The 21,517-nt window shown below is 42.6% G+C and overlaps 1 protein-coding gene across 4 annotated transcripts in view; it reads right to left on the bottom strand.

Annotated features, from left to right (window-relative positions):
• LOC120052550 (ras-specific guanine nucleotide-releasing factor RalGPS2) overlaps positions 1-21,517 on the bottom strand; it is a 149,732-nt gene that overhangs the window by 77,041 nt on the left and 51,174 nt on the right. For all 4 annotated transcript variants that reach the window (XM_038999524.1, XM_038999525.1, XM_038999527.1 and 1 more), the window contains exons 5-6: positions 20,009-20,059; positions 2,208-2,291 (exon numbers count right to left, since the gene is read on the bottom strand). In XM_038999524.1, coding sequence (XP_038855452.1) covers positions 2,208-2,291; positions 20,009-20,059 — 135 coding nt within the window. The remainder of the gene's footprint in view (positions 1-2,207; positions 2,292-20,008; positions 20,060-21,517) is intronic.

Below are 21,517 nucleotides of genomic sequence, written 5' to 3'. Positions count from 1 at the left end.
TCATTCCAAACAGTTGACCGGGGTTTTACAGTTTGACAAACTGACTTGTTGGAAAGGTGGCATCCTCTGATGGTGCCACGTTGAAAGTCACTGAGCTCTTCAGTAAGGCCATTCTACTGCCAATGTTTGTCTATGGAGATTGTATGGCTGTGTACTCGACTTTATGCAACTATCAGCAACGGGTGTAGCGGAAATAGTTTTGTATATATGGTGTATATACTCAATCCAAAACCGTAATCTATCCAGTGTTTTCAGAACAACATGAAGAAATGGCAAAGCAGTATGGAGATAGCTCAAATTAAATGGTATGTTACATGCTTAGTAAACAGATGTAGACTAACATTGAAATGCTTACTTACGGGCCCTTCCCAACAAAGCAGAGATCTTTATTTTTTTCAAATAATAGGGAAAAGAAATGCATTACATATATATTTTTTAAGAATTCTACTTTTTACCCCCTTTTCTCCCCAATTTCGTGATATCTTATTGGTACAGTAGTTAGTCTTGTCACATCACTGCAACTCCCGTACGGACTCGGGAGAGGCGAAGGTCGAGAGCCATGCGTCCTCCGAAACACAACCCTGCCAAGCCGTACAGCTTTTTGACACAGTGCTCGCTTAACCCGGAAGACAGCCGCACCAATGTGTCGGAGGAAACACTGTCCAACTGGCGACCGTGTCAGCATGCATGCGCCCGGCCCGCCACAGGAGTTGCTAGAGCGTGATGGAACAAAGAAATCTCGGCCTGCCAAACCCTCCCCTAACCCAGACGACACAGCCCGGGATCTAACCCGGATCGATAGTGACACCTCTAGCACTAACTTGGCTATATACACGGTGTACCAGTACAGAGTCGATGTGCAGGGACACGAGGTAATTGAGGTAGATATGTACAAATAGGTAGGGATAAAGTGACTAGGCAACAGGATAGATAATAAACAGTAACAGCATCGTATGTGATGAGTCAAAAGAGTTAGTGCAAAAAAGGTCAATTCAGATAATAGTTAGTCTGGTTTACTATTTATCTAACAACCTATGGGTTTGAGCTTGAGCATTACTGAAAGATGGCAGCCTTCCCCTTGTCATCCAAAGCCTGCTGCCAATAACAGAGTTGAAGGAAGACTGCTAAGACTGGAGCTCATGCTAAGGACCTCTCCCTGCCTAAGCCCCATTATTCACAAGGCTCCTTTTACTTGGCTGATGCCTGCCTGCCTGCCGGCCGGCTGGCCCTGTGATGTGCAGCTAACTAACATCTGTAACGGCCGTTTGGGGAACTTTCCACAGAAACACATTCCTCTAACATCATCTCATACGGAGTCTGCGGGGTCTTAAAGACACTCTTAAAGGGGCAGGGAGAAGATGGAGGGTAGTAAAGACATTCAAATGGACAGGGGGAGAGACCAGGGAGATGGGAGAGAGGAAAAGGGGAAGAAGGAGACACGGAGCAGGATAAAAGGGTAAGGCTGCCCGTGCATCAATAGTGGGCTTCCTGCTGATGACTTTACACGTGAGCTCAATTGTACTCATGTACACGCGCTCAAAACACAAATACCCAAATGTACTAAAACCATGCACAAACACATTATCAGACCACAGAGAAACGTGTCCAAACAGTTTAAACAAACACCAGAGACAGTGAAGGCCAGCTAAGGACAGAGTGTTGGGAAAGAAAGTCTCTCAGGTCTCTTCAGTGTTTATTAGCCGTATCATGGACAGAACCCAGTCTGATGAGACCGATAGGATTTGAGAGACCAATAGGATTTGAGAGACCGAGAGAGAAAGAGACCGAGAGAGAAAGAGAGACCGAGAGAGAAAGAGCAGGCTAAGACAATAGGACAAAGGGGATATTTTTAGATGATGGATTATGTTGTATTCAGGGCTCTAAAGGGCCAAAGTGTCAGGTACAGAATACAGACGAATGCACTGCTGTGAGATATGTCAACGGAGTGTGTGTGTGTGTGTGTGTTCCCTATGTAAGATGAGTCAACAAGTCAGCAGGAGGTACGTTTTGTTACCATGACACCCTCCAAGCTCCAAAACAAAGGATTAGGAAAGAGAGGATGATTTGGGATGTGGTGATGATCGAAGAGGAGGAAAGAGGAGAGGATTTAATCTCTCCATTACTTGCTAGCCAAAGCTCATAACTCAGCTCCAGGGGAACATTTCTCCCCCTATCCACCCCCACTTTCCTGCCTGTGTGTGCATTACCTGGTTGAACCTGCGGGTGAAGGCCACAGCATTAGGGGCAGAGCTGTGCTTCTCCTTCTTGTTCCAGCCACAACTTGACAGCTCCTAAACACACAAACATACACACTTAGCCAGAAGTTTACATAAAACACAGTCACAGATTTACATGGTGCACGCATCCACAGGTTCAGCAGCTCCTAAATAAGTCATTAACACAGATTTATACAAAGCACACTCCGGGACAAACAGACATTCTTGAACGGAGTAAAGAGTTAGTGTATTCCACCAAGGACAAACTCGGTCTGTTTTTAACAGTTCACTGAGAGGGAAGGGGGCACATTGGGACATGGTCATAAGTGAGAGAGAGAGAGGAGTAGGTGTTTTAGGTCAGAAACAGAGCTGAAGGGTAGCAGTGTCAGACTTGTCATAAGGGTAAGTAACTATCCCAATCAGAGGGGAGCAATCGATAATGGTGAACTTGGACAGACTCTGAACTAGCCCTGAGAGAGGAGGCCACAGAGACAGACAGCGCAGGGGGAGGAGAGCCCTCTCTGGGCACAGCAGACTGGATCAGGGGTCATGGGCATTATTTGGGGGTCAGGGACATGATCACGGAGCCAGAGATTTGCCAGGGGGCAAGGGACACAGTGATGGAACAGTAGGAAAACGTGTTGTATTCTCTATTAATCAGCTGAACTACTCTCTTGATGACCACCTCCGAGACTGGCTGCCTGATTGTCTGTCTGGAAGCAACAACCTCCACCACCACTAGCTCCAAACAATCTGGGCCAGTGAGCCACACACACCCTGGCCCAAATACATCATATGCAATGGCCCTGTGTGTGTTTCTGTGTGGAGGGGAACAAGTATTTCACAGATATTAAAAAAAGACGTGTGTGAGTGGGTGCTTTCAAACTTCAGCATCATCATTTCTAAGACAGCAGAGGAGATGGCCCCTGTATCGAGAACAACAGGAGCGGAGCTTGGTGGGTTGGAGTGGAGTGGAGAGAGACCGATGGCAAAGAGGAAGAAAGGGAGAGAGAGAGAGCAGATGTCCAGAGCCTCCTGACAGCAGCTTTTAGCAGGCCTCAGTAAAACTGTTAAACTGCTGCCCTGACAGACACTCTACACCACTGAGTGGGAACCCCCTGTGTGTGTGTGTGTGTGTGTGTGTGTGTGTGTGTGTGTGTGTGTGTGTGTGTGGTAGCCCAGTGGTGCCAGCTGTCACATCTCTTACAGCACTCATTTATTTAACCTACACTCCTCCTTAACCATGCGCTCCCCTCTGGCTGTCACTCATCCCCTCCATCCTACTCCTCCACCATTCTCCATCTCCTATATGTCGAGTAGAAGAGCGGTCTTCTCTTCCCTGCTAGTTGAAACAGAGATAATCAAAACAATGTAAATAGCCAAGAAACAAGGACAAAGTCTCACTTCTGTAGACTTTCGTTTCAAGTAAATTTGACCAACTTCTATGCCTGTGCTTCTAAAATATTTAGATTTCACTCAGCTCTTCACGTGCGCACATCAGCCCCCACCAAGCAGTGTTGCAGCGAGAGGTGGAATAGGCTATATACGGACTTTATGCGATTAATTTACCAGCTATAAAACAAAACGAGGGAAATACTTGAAAACAGCATTTATTTTACTATAAAAGTGATCATACTTAACTATTTTTATTCACAAATGCGATTGAAATGCTTGCACAGTGGAGCCTGACCACCCGCCAACGTGGCTGGTAAAATAGACATCTTACCCACCAATAACAAAATCTACCTGCATTTGGCAGGTGTACATGTTTGGCCCTGCACACACAAACCTTGAATAAGCTCAATTCAATAGAAAGATTTCACTAGGTCTCAAAGCACCTGACACGGTGTGGGGGTTTAACTCACTCCATCCACCAGCAGTGTAGAAGGCAGCACCCAGCCACCTGCCATTCCCTCAACCTTAACCTAAAACTTGATAACCCTAACCCAACAACAAATTCCTCTCATCTGAACTAAAGGAAACCCTAAATGATACCTCATAACAGAAAGGGCCCTACTTACAACGCTATCTCATAAGCTGTCCCAATTACAACTGGTGTGTGTAAAATCAGCAGGGAACTGTTGTACAGCTAATTCAAAAGCCGTTACAACTTCATAACTTTATCATCCCATTTCACTCTATAGGCATTAAAAACAACACAGAGCTTTAAAACAGCTCAACACAGATGGCCCTTTAGTGCCTGGGTTTGACGAGGTGGTCCTGGTGAGTGTGTGAAGAGAGGTTTGACGAGGTAGAAGCGTTCAGTAGAGAACTTTAATGGGGCTAGTAAAGTGCAGTCAGCCTGCTGAAACAAACCACAGATGGGTTCCACTAGTTTCCACAATGTCCTGGCCTAGGGGTGATCGCCAGGATCAAGTACCAGAATCAAAGTCACAGAATCAATCAATGATATTACCCTAACAAACAGCTCCAGTCAGTTGTGTAACACCATTTGCCACTTGGTCCATTTGATTTATGTCATGTCTGAGCCATGCCATTGTCGAATCGGTGACATTGCCTTGCGCTTTGAGCGTACATTTGCATTAAAGTCAACATGATTATTTGAGATGCAGTGGTTGTCTTGGCGGTTGTAGTTGGTCCCAGCCCAGTCCTACCCTCACCGCTTTCTAGTTCTAAAATCAGCAATACAGTACACATACCCCTGACTAACTGACAGATGATTCCACAGCATGTATTTTGAAGTTCTCACACACACACACAGCTAAAGCAGCTCCAGCCAAACCACTAACAGAGCCGATCTAACGTGAGATACCACAGCCACTTCTCTGGGCCTTGTTTCAGTCAACACAGTGGAAACCTGGAGCTCCACACACCCTGTGGACCAGACCAGAACGAGAGAATCAGCTGGAGCTAGAGGAGAGGGGGGAGAGAGAGAGAAAGGAGGGGAGAGGGAGGTTGACTAAGGTTGACAGCAATCGTAATGGAAAGTAACTTGTGTGTGGTAAAATTACATCCAGGCCTGTGCTGTAAGGCCAGGAGACGGAAAGGCAGTAAGAGACAATCCTAATTATCTGAGCGGCTGAACACCACAAAAACATTTCCTGCAGCGCTGACGCCTGATTGGCATTCAGACCATTACCTCGCCTGCCTCTAGGAAGACCTATGAAATGTTGGTGTAAAAATGCATCTCAGACAGTGCTTCATTCCCCAGCGCCAGCCCCCTGTTAGCTAGTGTTATATGTTAGGTGGTGGTTAGTTCATCATATCCTGCGAATATGTATGCATCCCTATTCCCTACATGGCTGGTTTTACATGATGTGTAGGAGATGGGTTTTCCAGAAGCGCTAGGCCTATAATGTCCGTTATACTCCTATCCTGTTCACTTTCCCACACAGCTAATGTCATGGCTCATAAAATGGTATGAGAGGAGCGATGTGATCAGACACGAACACGTAGACCAGCGGTTCCCAAACTAGGGGTCACCTGATATGAAAATGGGATCGCGGGAGAAATGTCAAAATCCAGAAGAAAAAAAATGTATACATAAAAATATATACAGTTGAAGTCGGAAGTTTACATACACCTTAGCCAATATATTTATACTAAGTTTTCACAATTCCTGACATTTAATCCTAGTAAAAATTCCCTGTCTTAGGTCAGTTAGGATCACCACTTCATTTTATGAATGTGAAATGTCAGAATAATAGTAGTTATTTATTTCAGCTTTTATTTATTTCATCACATTCCCAGTAGGTCAGAAGTTTACATACACTCAATTAGTATTTGGTAGCATTGCTTTTAAATTGTTTAACTTGGGTCAAACATTTTGGGTAGCCTTCCACAAGCTGGGCTTTGTGATGGCCACTCCAATACCTTGACTTATACCCACATAATTTTCCTGCCTCATGATGCCATCTATTTTGTGAAGTGCACCAGTCCCTCCTACAGCAAAGCACCCCCACAACATGCTGCCAACCCCGTACTTCCCGGGTTGGGATGGTGTTCTTCAGCTTGCAAGCATCCTGCTTTTTCCTCCAAACATAAGGATGGTCATTATGGCCAAACAGTTCTATTTTTGTTTCATCAGACCAGAGGACATTTCTCCAAAAGGTACGGTCTTTGTCCCAATGTGCAGTTGCAAACCGTAGTCTGGCTTTTTTTTTTTTTATGTTTTTTTTTGTAGCAGTGGATTCTTCCTTGCGGAGCAGCCTATCAGGTAATGTCAATATAGGACTCGTTTTACTGTGGATATAGACACTTCAGTACCTGTTTCCTCCAGTATCTTCACAAGGTCCTTTGCTGTTGTTCTGGGATTGATTTGCGCTTTTCGCACCAAAGTACATTCATTTCTAGGAGACAGAACGAGTCTCTTCCCTGAGCGGTATGACGACTGTGTGGTCCCATGGGGTTTAAACTTGCGTAATATTGTTTGTACAGATGAACGTGGTACCTTCAGGCATTTGGAAATTGCTCCCAAGGATGAACCAGACTTTTCTGAGGTCTTGGCTGATTTCTTTTGATTTTCCCATGATGCCAAGCAAAGAGGCACTGAGTTTGAAGGTAGGCCTTGAAATACATCCACAGGTACACTTCCAAATTACTCAAATGATGTCAATTAGCCTATCAGAAGCTTCTGAAGCCATGACATCATTTTCTGGAATTTTCCAAGCTGTTTAAAGGCACTTCTGACCCACTGGAATTGTAATAGTGAATTATAAGTGAAATAATCTGTCTGTAAACAATTGTTGGAAAAATTGTGTCATGCACAAAGTAGATGTCCTAACCGACTTGTCAAAACTAGAGTTTGTTAACAAGAAATGTGTGGAGTGGTTGAAAAACAAGTTAATGACGCCAACCTAAGTGCATGTAAACTTCCGACTTCAACTGTAGTAACCAAAAAGGTTTATTAGTTAATTTTCTTCAAAGTAGCCACCCTTTGCCTTGATGATAGCTTTGCACATGCTTGTCATTCTCTCAACCAGCTTCATAACCCAACACACCTTCAGGCTGTGTAAGGGCTATTTGACCAAGAAGAAAAGTGATGGAGTGCTGCATCAGATGACCTGGCCTCCACAATCACCTGACCTCAACCCAATTGAGATGGTTTGGGATGAGTTGAACCGCAGAGTGAATGAAAATCAGCCAACAAGTGCTCAGCATATGTGGGAACTCCTTCAAGACTGTTGGAAAAGCATTCCAGATGAAGCTGGTTGAGAGAATGCCAAGAGAGTGCAAAGCTGTCATCAAGGCAAAGGGTGGCTACTTTGAAGAAACTAAAATATATTTTCATTTGTTAAACACTGTTACTACATGATTCCATATCTGCTATTTCATAGTTGATGTCTTCACTATTATTCTTCAATGTAGAAAATAGTAAAAATAATAATAATAAAAACCCTTGAATGAGTAAGTGTCCAAACCTTTGACTGGTACTGTATGTGATCTTTAAACTATGAGGGCCCTGGTCCATGCTTGGGAGAAGTTGAGCGTGTTTTCTATTTCCAGTGTGTCTCTCTGTCTGTGTGTGGTGGCTACAAACTTCTAAGGGAACTGGCATACCACTCAGCGGTATGTATTTGAGCTATCTGATGCCACTTCCCTACAAGCCAAAAACAATCTCTGCCCGCCAAAACCTAATTTACTTCCCCTGCTGTTGATGTAACCACAGGGTAAAAACATGTCTCTTTTACACTAGTTCTCTCTTGCACTGTTCATGTTTCAGCACCAAAACAGACAGATGAGCATATGGAGAGAGATGGCGCTACACAGAGAGATGGAGGGGAGAGAGAGGAGGACAGAGAAAACAGGATGAAATGCTATCTACAGTCTCTCTCTAGCCAGGATCCAATCGGACCCACGTCACTCTTCTCTAACCAGAACCAGACCTGGCCAGGGCTAGAAATAACTTTTCATAAAAAAGCGCTTGTAAACTACACTAGAAAGACATGGCTTCAGTTACACGTTTTCAGCAGCTCAACAACTTCTTTCCCCCTCTCTCCCCTTTCATCCCCCTCTATGAATCTGTCTCTTTTTTATATAGTTTTCCAATTCCCAGAAAACAGGTCCAGAAGCTGTTGAGGGAGACTCAGAGAACTGGATGTCACTGTCATCTTACACGTCCAATAGCCTACCAGCTACCTATAGCACCTGTGGAGGACAGTGAGCTGAAACATTTAACGTGTTGCAAATTATGAAATCGATAGAGTTGAAGATTCCCTGTTCTATTGGACAGGTATAAAATAATAAACTCAGCAAAGAAAGAAACGTCCTCTCACTGTAAACTGCCTTTATTTTCAGCAAACTTAACATGTGTAAATATATGTGTGAACATAAGATTCAACAACAGACATAAACTGAACAAGTTCCACAGACATGTGACTAACAGATATGGAATAATGTGTCCCTGAACAAGGGGGGGGGGGGGGGGGGGGGGGTCAAAATCAAAAGTGTCAGTTTCTGGTGTGGCCACCAGCTGCATTAAGTACTGCAGTATATTTAATCCTCATGGACTGCACCAGATTTGCCAGTTCTTGATGTGAGATGTTACCCCACTCTTCCACCAAGGCACCTGCAAGTTCCCGGACATTTCTGGGGGGAATGGCCCTAGCCCTCACCCTCCGATCCAACAGGTTCCAGATGTGCACAACAGGATTGAGATCCGGGCTCTTCGCTGGCCATGGCAGAAGACTAACATTCCTGCCTTGCAGGAAATCACGCACAGAACGAGCAGTATGGCTGGTGGCATTGTCATGCTGGAGGCTCATGTCAGGATGAGCCTGCAGGGAAGGGTACCACATGAGGAAGGAGGATGTCTTCCCTGTAACACACAGCGTTGAGATTGCCTGCAATGACAACAAGCTCAGTACGATGATGCTGTGACACACCGCCCCAGACCATGACGGACCCTCCACCTCCAAATCGATCCCGCTCCAGAGTACCGGCCCCAGTGTAACGCTCATTCCTTTGACGATAAACACGAATCCGACCATCACCCCTGGTGAGACTAAACCGCGACTCGTCAGTGAAGATCCCTTTTTGCCAGTCCTGTCTGGTCCGGCGACGGTGGGTTTGTGCCCATAGGCAACGTTGTTGCCGGGGATGTCTGGTGAGGACGTGCCTTACAACAGGCCTACAAGTCCTCAGTCCAGCCTCTCTCACCCTATTGCAGATAGTCTGAGCACCGATGGAGGGATTGTGCGTTCCTGGTGTAATTCAGGCAGTTGTTGTTGCCATCCTGTACCTTTCCCGCAGGTGTGATGTTCGGATGTACCGATCCTGTGCAGGTGTTGTTACACGTGGTCTGCCACTACGAGGACGATCAGCTGTCTGTCCTGTCTCCCTGTAGCGCTGTCTTAAGCGTCTCACTGTACGGACATTGCAATTTATTGCCCTGGCCACATCTGCAGTCCACGTTCACGCAGATGAGCAGGGACCCTGGGCATCTTTCTTTTGGTGTTTTTCAGAGTCAGTAAAAAGGCGTCTTTAGTGTCCTAAGTTTTCATAACTGTGACCTTAATTGCCTACTGTCTGTAAGCTTATAGTGTCTTAATGACCATTCCAGAGCTACATGTTCATTAATTGTTTATGGTTCATTGAACAAGCATGGGAAACAGTGTTTAAACCCTTTACAATGAAGATCTGTGAAGTTATTTTAAATTTACGAATTATCTTTGAAATACATGGTTTATTTTTTGTTGAGTTTATAAGAGAAGACACACCTCACTGGGCACACACTGGTTGAACCAACATTGTTCGTACGTAATTTCAAAGGAATTACGTTGAACCAACATAAAATAAACGTTGAAATCTGTGCCCAGTGGGACAATACTACAGATAAACCAGTCAGTCCACTCTTACACTTCACTCTGAGGCTTCTCTCCATCTCTTCTAGGGAGAAACTTTACTTTCAGGCTCAACTCAAACCATCTGCTCCATGTCAGTTCTTGCATCATAATGGTCATGTCTGGCTTAATCACACACACACACATACACACACACACACACACACAATCAGTTATGGAAAACACATTCTTGTAAATGGCCCACTGTGTTCTTGATAAAATAAATAATGTCTGATTTAATCACTCTGCTATGAAAAGGAGGCTGATGCCAAGCACAGTGTTTTCCACAAGCACATGGCATAGCCAGCCAAATAGAAAAAGTAGACACCCAGGATTCCCCGGGCCGGGGTTAATAATCTTTTGCTGAACAAGCTCTATTTTGGTGGCCTCTGGTACATTTTAATGCCTTGATTCCATCTGAAATACACAGCAAAATTATTGAATACTTTGAGTTTACCGCACAGATTTGAAAATAATTCAAAATTACTGAAAATGTATGAATTCCTTATATTGTTAGTTTTTTGGGATATCATCTAGGCCTATATGATCTATACTATTTTCTAAGTAAGAGAACATTACAACTTTTTTATTTTTACATTTAACTGGTCTTATATTGAGATTAAAGTATTTTACGGCAAGATATGAAGATAATTTATGTTTTTTCTTCAAATGATGTATTTTATTATTATTAATTTTTAAAAATCAAAACAGAAAAATTAAGTAAATAGCCAAAAAGATCTTGACATTTTTTTACGGTTACATTTAAATCAAACAAATTGTGTGATGGGCACTTTGTACATGGAAAAATGGGTCTCTAAAATAAGCAGAACAGATGCTCAATTAAGTTCTGGGTCTATACTTGTTAAGAGAAGAGAGAATGACATCAGTTAAATTAGTGAAAGAAGTTAGTTTGCAACTCCATTTGTGAATTGCAGTGTAATTTATACAAAACAAATACTTATTTAACAACTGACCCACAGACTTATTCTCAAATAATCTTGGAAGAGTCTTGAACTCTACAGGCTTCAAGCACCCTTTTAAGAGGCATTTTCTCAGTTATCTGCAATGCAGGTATGATTGAAGAATGAAGCAGGTGTTAATCATGGGATTTGAAGAGGCATTTGACTTTGATTAAATCAGTGGACCTATATCAATACCTATGAAACTACCATATAAATATCATAAGCTTTTAAAACAATTCAATCAGTTTGATCATATTTTGGTCAGTTTGATCACAATTGTCCTGCAGTGAGGAGGATTCACCATCTTCATCAAATGTTTTCATAATTTATCTATTGATAATCAAATGAAATGTTTTTATAAAGTCCTTTTTACATTAGCAGATGTCAGAGTTGACTTGTCCCGATGCCATACCATGGACATATAATTATGTTGCATGATTTATGAATGGCAAGAATATGAGACTGACTTTATTCAGTCAGTTCGACACCATTTATAAACTACTCAAGCTTGTTGTTCAATCAATCAAATGACAGTAAGTACATGCGCCAGCACTTCGTGGCTGTATATGAAACACGCGAAAATAAAATAAATATATGTGCCAGAAAACAATAGGCTAAGTGGAAAACACACTACCAGGTACCGGAATTGAGCGAAAAAAGTCAAACCAGCAGTGTTTCCCTGTCATCGCTCACTTTGTGACTGACAGGCAGACGCCTGTCTTATCAATAGATCGCTAGAAGATGCATATCGTTCATTCTAGCGGGAGAGGGGTCGGCTGACATTTTTCCTGACTTGCGAACTGTAAAAAAATCTAAACTGCCAAGTTAATTTAAGTGGAAAAAGTGGCTGAAATTGAGTGTACAACTGGCTGTATAGCCGACAGCTGGCTAGAGGAAAGCACTTCAAGCGGTCTGCTCTTCACAGAGTATGTGAGCGGAGTTGAGCGTTTGGAAATCCCGCTCATGGAACACTTCCTTTCCAACCACTCTGCTAAAAAACCTGCTCCTCGCTCACAGGAAAAAATAACTGCTGCTCCAAAAATCTATTTAACCAACGCCCATCAATTTTTGTGACCACCTGGACCAACCATTTGCTTTTGAAGTGTTGAAACCAAACCATATGATTTGAATTAAAAGTATTGTAATAAACATGAAAATGTCAATGTAAGAAGAGCTAATCATTTCAAATTGGCTACATGTCATATTAAACAGCATATAAACACTAAATCGGTCAGAAGCCAGAAAGGGAGCCTAAGAAGGAATTATTTTGGCTATATTATTTTAAGGCTAGTCTACAAATAAATACATTGTGAAGCACGTGTGAGTGCGACACAGACTGTTAGGGACCTAACGCCTCAGAATTTGAACATTTCGTTGTATTAAATCATGATAGTGTATGAATTACGCATATAGGCTGTGACTTAAAAACAAATTAAACCAAAAATGCCTTACTAGTGCCGTTGAATTCATTTTTAGAAACAGGAGCTTGGACAGTGTGTGGCTTCAGGCTCATGTGACCGTGCCTGGAGAGCAGGCCAGCAAAGGAGAAAATCCTCTCCACACTTGCAGAGCCACTGGGGATGCTAAACACCCTTTTGGCCACTCTTGGCAGGCTGGGCAGAGATGCTGAGTTTATTTTTCTATAGGTAGGCCTAAAGGTTGTTAGGCAATATAACCCAATCAAAATGGAAAGCTCCTTGAAAGTGAGAATATGCCAGGCCTATTGTACAGATAATAGAACAAAAATGAACAACTTTTAAGAGATCAGATGTTTAGTTTATAAATACTTTGATACAATGACACAGTTATCTACCCAACTCGTTCCTTTATTTCAGCATGTGCACATAGTAAGTACACCTTCATGCTTTCGGGATACATGTCTTTTCAGATTCAACAATGATTCTTTAGTTGTGGACACTACATTACCACACTCCCTCTCTTACTCACCTTGATTTTGCACCTGTGTGTTTGGTCAGTTTCTTTGTGGAAATATTTAGTTAACTCCATGACAGTAGCTAAAGCAAAGGGCTATAGCAGCACACAAGTAGACTACAAATGCGTGCTGGGCCTGGCATGCCCTGAGCTCGTGAAGTGAGCGCTACTGGAGCCCGCCTTCGCCGATGCTCCAGCCTTTGACAAGCACGCTCCGCGCTCCAATCAAATCGGGCACGCTCCGCTCAAACTCTGGCACACACACAAACTCGCTCACACAGACATACCGTGATACGATGTGTTTTATGGTAGTTAGAGAAGCATATTCTAAAAGGGCAAGGCCAATATAAAGCCTCAGGTCATAACTCATAACACACAGCTATTTACAGTTATTAAGAAGTTATTAGACAGCACGGTGAGAATATTACTCCATAACATGAGATTAAACATACCAGACCACTGATAGAAATATAGCCTACTGCTGACTTTTCATTACAGTCCAGCAGATGACAACTTTTCCATGACGCAGTGGTCTCACAGCTTGCTAGCTCTGCTGCCTGCTTCCTCTGCCCTGCGAGGGTCACTGCTTTCATAAACCCTGCTGCTGTAAAATTATTATTACAACTTTAACCAACGACCAGCTTGGAAACAATTGGACTGAAAATATGACGGTTATTTGTTCATTCATATTAAGATGCAAGACATCAACATTAAAAGGAAAGATTCACCCATTTTGAATGTTATATTATTTTTGTGTATCTCTGAGCAATGTTCTATCGATTCCCCGGGTCATTTCATTTGTATCTGAGCTATTGCCGTTCAAAGCAGGCAGAAATTCCACCGATATGACATAGCATTGCGATTAATCCTCAGTCAGAGTAAAATAATAAATAAATTAAAAACATGAAAATCTGTCAGTTTTAGATAGATATCATTTTTTTTGCATGGGCTGCATCTCAATCCACCGCATCTTCCCACGGTGGTCTTCTGCATCTGTGGTGGAAGGTGGCCGAGCTACAGCAGCGTTTGTCAGGCCATGAGACATTCTCACGAAAAATTCTGTAGCGTCCGAACAAACTAATATGACCACCTTATGGAATGACGGGACTCTTAACGTACACAATGGTGTCCTCCGTTTTGCTCTTTGACCCCAACAAACCCCACGGGACTCATCCGGAGTCGGTAACGCTGATGTGCCTACTTCGGTCTGTAGCGTCTGAACCGTTTGGGCTACAAACTAATATGAACTCTGTAGAAGGGGAAAGAGACTCATGAATAAGATGGTGTTCTCCATGGCCCCCATAACTATCACGGGACTCGTCTGAATGTAACCCATACAAATGACACTAATGTACTTGTCCTCTTGCTCATTTTTGCACCGGGGACTCCCACTATTCTGGTTAGAGCCAGTTTGCACTGTTCTGTGAAGGGAGTAGTACACAGCGTTGTACGAGATCTTCAGTTTCTTGGCCATTTCTCGCATGGAATAGCCTTAATTTCTCAGAACAAGAATAGACTGACGAGTTTCAGAAGAAAGTTCTTTGTTTCTGGCTATTTTGAGCCTGTAATCGAACCCACAAATGCTGATGCCCCAGATACTCAACTAGTCTAAAGGCTAGTTTTATTGCTTCTTTAATCAGAACAACAGTTTTCAGCTGTGCTAACATAATTGCAAAATGGTTTTCTAATGATCAATTAGCCTTTTAAAATGATACACTTGGATTAGCTAACACAACGTGCCATTGAAACACAGGAGTGATGGTTGCTGATAACGGGCCTCTGTATGCTTATGTAGATATTCCATTAAAAATCAGCCGTTTCCAGCTACAATAGTCATTTACAACATTAACAATGTCTACACTGTATTTCTGATCAATTTGATGTTATTAACTGAACAAAAAATTTGCTTTTCTTTCAAAAACAAGGACATTTCTAAGTGACCCCAAACTTTTGAACGGTAGTGTATATCTCCCCTAGATACAGGACAAAATTCAAAACCTTATGATACATTTTTTACTCTCCTTTTTGACATTTATAAATGTGTTCAATGTGTTTCTATGCGCTATAGTAGCAAAGGCCAAATTCTATATTTAAATCAGATTGGTATTTTGATAGCTGAAGGGGTTGTAAAATTCTAAATCAAATAGCTAAAATGAGCCATGGTATGACCATGTTAAAACAATACGTTAGCTTAGTAGAAACCCCCGCCCCAACGGCTTAGACTTTTAGAGGTAATCGGAATATGACTTTTAGATCGCGGAAACATCTATCACACATGTCAGATTGAAAATGGTGAGATTGTAGACTGCTAAATTGAAAGTGCAGTTTGTTTAGGCAATTTTACAGCCAACTAGCTATTCACATACTGATAAGACTTTGGTACTGTGTGTAGCTACAGTATACAAGCTAGCCAGCCCATAAAGATAGTATTGCATTGTGGGTTTTGTAGTTGACTTGAGGCAAAAGATGTCCACAATGATTTTCACATGTTGCTACCAACCTTATAACGCCAAAATTAAACACTCGTTAACAAAAAATATTGTTCACATATTATTGTTATTCAACACTGTAAATGATAGGTATTGGTGGTTTGGGGTGGATTTTTCCTTAAACGACTTTATGAGTGTCTGGTGGTGGTAAAAACAGGTACAGTGGGGAAGGACTCTAATGAAGAGAAGTGATCCAGAGTTAATCCCCTAAAGTTACACTACTGTAGTATCACTGGCCTGGTTCAGAATTCAAACACATCACGTCATGGAAAACAACAGACCTCAACGTGCCTAGTTCTCTTTTGGAAAAACTGATTAATCAGCTTTCATTATTGCATAAAACGTGCTATGTCATGTACCATTAAAACTCTTCACCGTTGAGTAGTTAAATCCAAGCTTGGAGAGAGGGAGACTGAGGGCTTTGTACTGCATGAGCAACTCTGACTTCTGTGTACTGTGCATTGACGTCAATGAGAGAGTTCTGTAAAAATTAAAGTTCGGCATCTCCAGTTAAGATTTGGCCCAAGTGGAGAGACAGTCAGAAAGATCCAGCTGTGTTGAGTGTCCAGAGCGGTAGCAGAAGGCATGTTTATTTCAGTACCATAACAGGAGGCACTTTATAGGATACTAAAAGATAAGGAGAAGAAGAACTGTCCATCTGTCCGTCCATCAGTCACAATAAAATACTAACTACAGTCCCAGCCTTCCAAGTCTCTCCAGTCTTGTTATTCACTACTTTCATATGCATAGATTCAATTAAAACCACTGAGTGAATTAACAGGATGCACACACACACAGTCGACACACATCTATACCGTGGACACAGACGTTTTTTCCATTCTAGATGTGAGGGGGAAGGAGAGTGACAGGAGTGGTAACTCCAGCTGAAGTCAGGACATTGATGGCTCTCGCACACGCACTTATGCACACACTAATGTGCGCACACCAGTGTTTACGTTTGGAAAATGTGGTGCCGGACATTTGACCAGCAACATTTTAATTTACCGGACATTTGAGAAATCTGCCAGACCCATATGCTTTGGCTGCAAAAACTGATTAGGGCGTCCACCCACGGTGCTCAGAATGACAGAAATCACTTTTAGATTAAGGTCATTCATATTAACAGAACATGCAAGTCGAGGATGCAATGATGTGCGGTCCTTCTTAACAAATTCTGATATCCTCAGCCAACAAGACAAGTAACAAACAGCAAAATCACCAGCCTATGTCAATATATAATCCTCCATAGTATAAAAGTGTACTTATTCTATTGGTCAGCTTGTGGAGAAAGAAATAGCCTATTCCAAACAGACTCTGGGACAGTTATGGGAAGATCGATCCCAAATTCAAAAATCAAACCAAACCAGTAGGCCTAGGCTACATAAAAAATAAATAAAAAGCAATGAGTCTGATGCAACAGATGAGAACGTTTAGCTTAAAATGTTGATATACAAATGTATTCACATAAGAGTAGCAACGCACACAAGGCAGTAGGCTACGTGCGAATGTTCGTCACAATTCAATTAGCGGAAAAACACTGTCAAAACGGCACTGCACATGCGTGGTTTTGACAGTGTTTCACGTGACAGATGAAAATATCCGTTAGAAATTTAGAAAGAGAGGATCTAATAAGCAAGGTAAGACACGCCTCATAACATTCAGGTTTCAAACAATAAAGTATATGTTCTCAAAATGCATATCCTACTGCCTCCAGCTCATTGCAAAGTAGTGTGTGACGCGCTGATGACGTCTTCCGTTGACGTTTGACAGATTTTCCGCTAAAAGGCTCTGCACGCTGTACGCGTGTGACAAATACTGAACATAACAGATATACTGTAGACTACACACACAGCAATTTAATTCCACTAAATTATGCAAATTAACCTATAGACCAATAAGCATGACCAGTCAAATGTATTTCCATCGACATGCATTTCTATCAATTAATAGGCTAAAAGCATTATTTTGCAATGGGGCTTGTGCCAATTTTATTTAACGACTTTTACATATATCTTTTTAGGCCAAAAGCCTGCCATTACCGCCTAACAGAAACTCTGAGGCAGACACATGCATGCAAGCACACGCACAAACCCACATTAGTGCAAGATCAGAGACAAAACACAGTCAGAGCAGTCAGAGGTCTCTGTCCCTATCAACACAGTGGGTCACTGTGCTCTCTTCTCAAATGAAGTCAAATGTAATTTGTCACATGATTCGTAAACAACAGGTGAGGACGAACAGTGAATTGCCCTTCAACAACGCTGTATTTTTCTACTATTTTCAAAAAACATTCTAACACACAAGGAATAAATACACAACGAGTAACAATAATTTGGCTATATACGGGGGGTACCAGTATAGAGTCGATATGCAGGGGTACGAGGTAATTTAGGTAGATACAGTGCACTAAGGAAGTGTTCACGCCACTTGGTCCACATTTTGTTGTGTTACTGCCTGAATTGAAAATAGATTAAATTGAGATTGTCACTGCCCCACACACAATACTTAATTCCACTTTGACATTATTGGGTATTTTTTCATTTTTACAAATTACTTAAAAAGGAAAAGCTGAAATGTCTTGAGTGAATAAGTATTGAATAAGCCTAAATACGTTCAGGAGTAAAAAATCAAATCACATAAGTTGCATGGACTCAAAATGCAATAATAATGTTAAACATGATTTTTGAATGACTACTTCATCTCTGTACCGCACACATACAGATAATTGTAAATTCCCGCAATCCAGCAGTGAATTTCAAACACAGATTCAACCACAAAGACCAGGGAGTTTTTCCAATGACTCGCAAAGGGAACCTATTGGTAGAATAAATAAAAGCAGACATTGAATATCCATTTGAGCATGGTGAAATTGTTAATTACACTTTGGGTGGTGTATCAATACATCCAGTCACTACAAAAATACTCAGTTTGCTGGAAAGGAAGGACTCCGCTCAGGGATTTCACCATGAGGCCAATGGTGACTTTAAAACAGTTAGAGTTTCAAGGCTGTGACAGCAGAAAACAGAGGATGGATCAACAACATTGAAGTAACTCCAAAATACTAACCTAATTGACAGAGTGAAAAGAAGGAAGCCTGTACAAAATACAAATATTACAAACCATGAATCCTGTTTGTCACAAGGCATTAAAGTAATAAGGCAAAAAATGTGGCAAAGCAATTTACTTTCTGTCCTGAAACCAAAGTGTTATGTTTGGAGCAAATCCAATAAAACATATATTACTGAGTACCAATCTCCATATTTTCCAGAATAGTGGTGGCTGCATCATGTTAAGGGTATGCTTGTAATCATTAAGGACTAGAGTTTTTCAGGATAAAAAAGTAAACATAATGGAGCTAAGTACAGGCAAAACCCTACAGGAAACCCTTGTTTGGTCTGCTTTCCACCAGACACTGGGCGATGAATTCACCTTTAAGCTGAACAATAACCTTAAAACAAAAGGTCAAATCTACACTGGAGTTGCTAACCAAGAAGACAGGGAATGTTCCTGAGTGGCCGGGTTACAGTTTTGACCTAAAATCTACTTGAAAATCTATGATAAGACCTGAAAATTGTTGTCTAGCAAAGATCAACAACCAATTTGACAGAGCTTGAAGATTTTTTAAAGAATAATGTGCAAGTGTTGCACAATCCAGGTGTGGAAAGCTCTTAGAGACAAAAAGGGTCAATGCAGATATTCCAGGTAGCTATTGGTTAAATATTGAAATAACTATTTATTAGTAGTATAGCTTGAGGGGCTGAAGCTGTTTAAGATCCTGTTGGTTCCAAACTTGGTGCATCGGTACCGCTTCCCCCTCACTCCAGCCCACTCACCTCTACTAACCCCCTCGTCCCTGCACCCAATATTTCACCTTATTTAATGTCCCTTCTGCTCTCCCGCCATCCTTGCTATTTTTCTCATATTCTCATTTTCTTCCATCTCCATCAGTCATAAAAGTGAAGGGCCCAGAATGCTACATTGGGTTCAATGTGAGGAGAGATCATCAAATGCCTAGTCAGTCTGTCAGAACAGAACACAAGGGCATGTAAGTCTCCATAAATCCCTTGGTAGCAGAGCTGTGGAAAGGCACCAACAGAGACAACAGTAAAACGTCCTTTAATTGGAGTTTGAATCATTGGCGGGCTCAGGCAGGCAGAACTGTCCCACTCTACAGGCTAGCAACAACATCCATTTTAACCACTAACCTTAACCATTATCCTATCCTCAACTATATTACTTACTTTCTTATTTCAATTTCTTACTTAAACTGCAACAAGAGCCATAAATCTAGTTTGAGCATAGGTGGAACAAATAGGCCTACCCTACACTGCTAACCAATCAGAAGCCAGAGTGATTCCACATGGTGGTGGTGTGATATGGACGGACGGACGTACGCTGCTTTAAGTGGTCTACTGTGGCCAACCCTAAACACAGGTTATCCCTGAGCTGTCAGCTCGCTTTACAAGGTTACAGAGAGCCAGCGCACAGATACACATGCTTACACTGGCTTTCACGTAGACCATTTATAGGGTGTGAGAATGTGTGTGTAGTGATCATGGTGTGTAAGAAGAGAAGCAGGGGGACAGACAGACAGTCCTGTACCTCACCTCAGGCTGAATGGCTTTGAACACCGGAGCATCCATGAGAGTGATCTGACCCTGGAGAGAGAGAGAGAGCACGAGAGAGAAGGGGAGAGAGAGAGAGAGCACGAGAGAGAGAGCACGAGAGAGAGAGAGAGAGAGAGAAGGGGGGGAGAGAGAGAGAGAGAGAGAAGGGGGGGAGAGAGAGAGGGAGAGAGAGAGAAGGGGGGGAGAGAGAGAGGGGGGAGAGAGAGAGAGAGAGAGAAGGGGGGGAGAGAGAGAGAGAAGGGGGGGGGAGAGAGAGAGAGAAGGGGGGGGAGAGAGAGAGAGAAGGGGGGGGGGAGAGAGAGAAGGGGGGGGAGAGAGAGAGAAGGGGGGGAGAGAGAGAGAGAAGGGGGGGGAGAGAGAGAGAAGGGGGGGAGAGAAAGAGAGAAGGGGGGGAGAGAGAGAGAAGGGGGGGAGAGAGAGAGAAGGGGGGGGAGAGAGAGAGAGAAGGGGGGGGGAGAGAGAGAGAAGGGGGGGGAGAGAGAGAGAAGGGGGGGGAGAGAGAGAGAAGGGGGGGGGGGAGAAGGGGGGGGGAGAGAGAGAAGGGGGGGGAGAGAGAGAGAGAAGGGGGGGGGGGGGAGAGAGAGAGAAGGGGAGGGGGGGAGAGAGAGAGAGAAGGGGAGAGAGAGAGGCATCAGAGCAGTAATTAGGGAAACAGATTTGGACTGAAGCAGGCAGTGCTTCATCATTGCAGGCAGTGCTTCCAAAACATTATTCAACAGTCCCAGAATAACCAGGAGAAATTCAATCTGGAGGGGGAGAGAAAAGGTAGAGACCACCCTCTGTCTGTCTAGCTGGGTATGACAAGGCAGGGGAGAGTGAGAAGAAGGGCTCAAACTAGAATTATACCTAGAACCTAGAGTATGAAACCTTCTTAGAGAGACTGTGTCAGCATTAAAGAGTTGCTTCACTAGCCACTGGGCAAAAATTGGTTGAATCAACATTGTTCCCATGTCATTTCAATCAAACAATTCAATGTGAGGACATGGAAAACTGATTGGCTTTGCACAAATTAATAAACCAACATTTAAACTAAATACAATGACTGGGTGAAAAGGTTGGTTGATATCACATTGAATTCACAGTAGTTGACAACTCAACAAAATCTAGACGTTGAACTGATGTATGTGCCCTGTGGGTAATCACGTTACAAATTACAACTGCGCTACAGTAATGTTCTAACCATTCATAGCCTGGATAAAAAACTTCCAAGTTGGAAGTTGGACCTAAATCTTCTATATATAATATACGGACCTTTGGCTTTTCAGGGAAAAGCATGTAAATCACAGCTGTTCATTATACTCTACACAGAGTAATGGTCTAGTCTACGCAGGCAGATGGTTTATGTTGTCTGACATCATGGAAACTGACTGCCTAGGATATTAGGGAGGACCATGGTGATCTATCTAACAGGGGCTGGGAGTTGTAGCTTCTAGAATGGCCTCGTTCTATTGAGAATATCGGAGGAAATTTGTGCCTGTGTATCCTCCT

This window comes from Salvelinus namaycush, chromosome 8 (assembly GCF_016432855.1).
Source record: "Salvelinus namaycush isolate Seneca chromosome 8, SaNama_1.0, whole genome shotgun sequence".
In the NCBI taxonomy this organism is placed as follows: Eukaryota; Metazoa; Chordata; class Actinopteri; order Salmoniformes; family Salmonidae; genus Salvelinus; species Salvelinus namaycush.
Note: the sequence above shows the minus strand (reverse complement) of the source record. Positions and strands in the feature narration are given on the sequence as shown.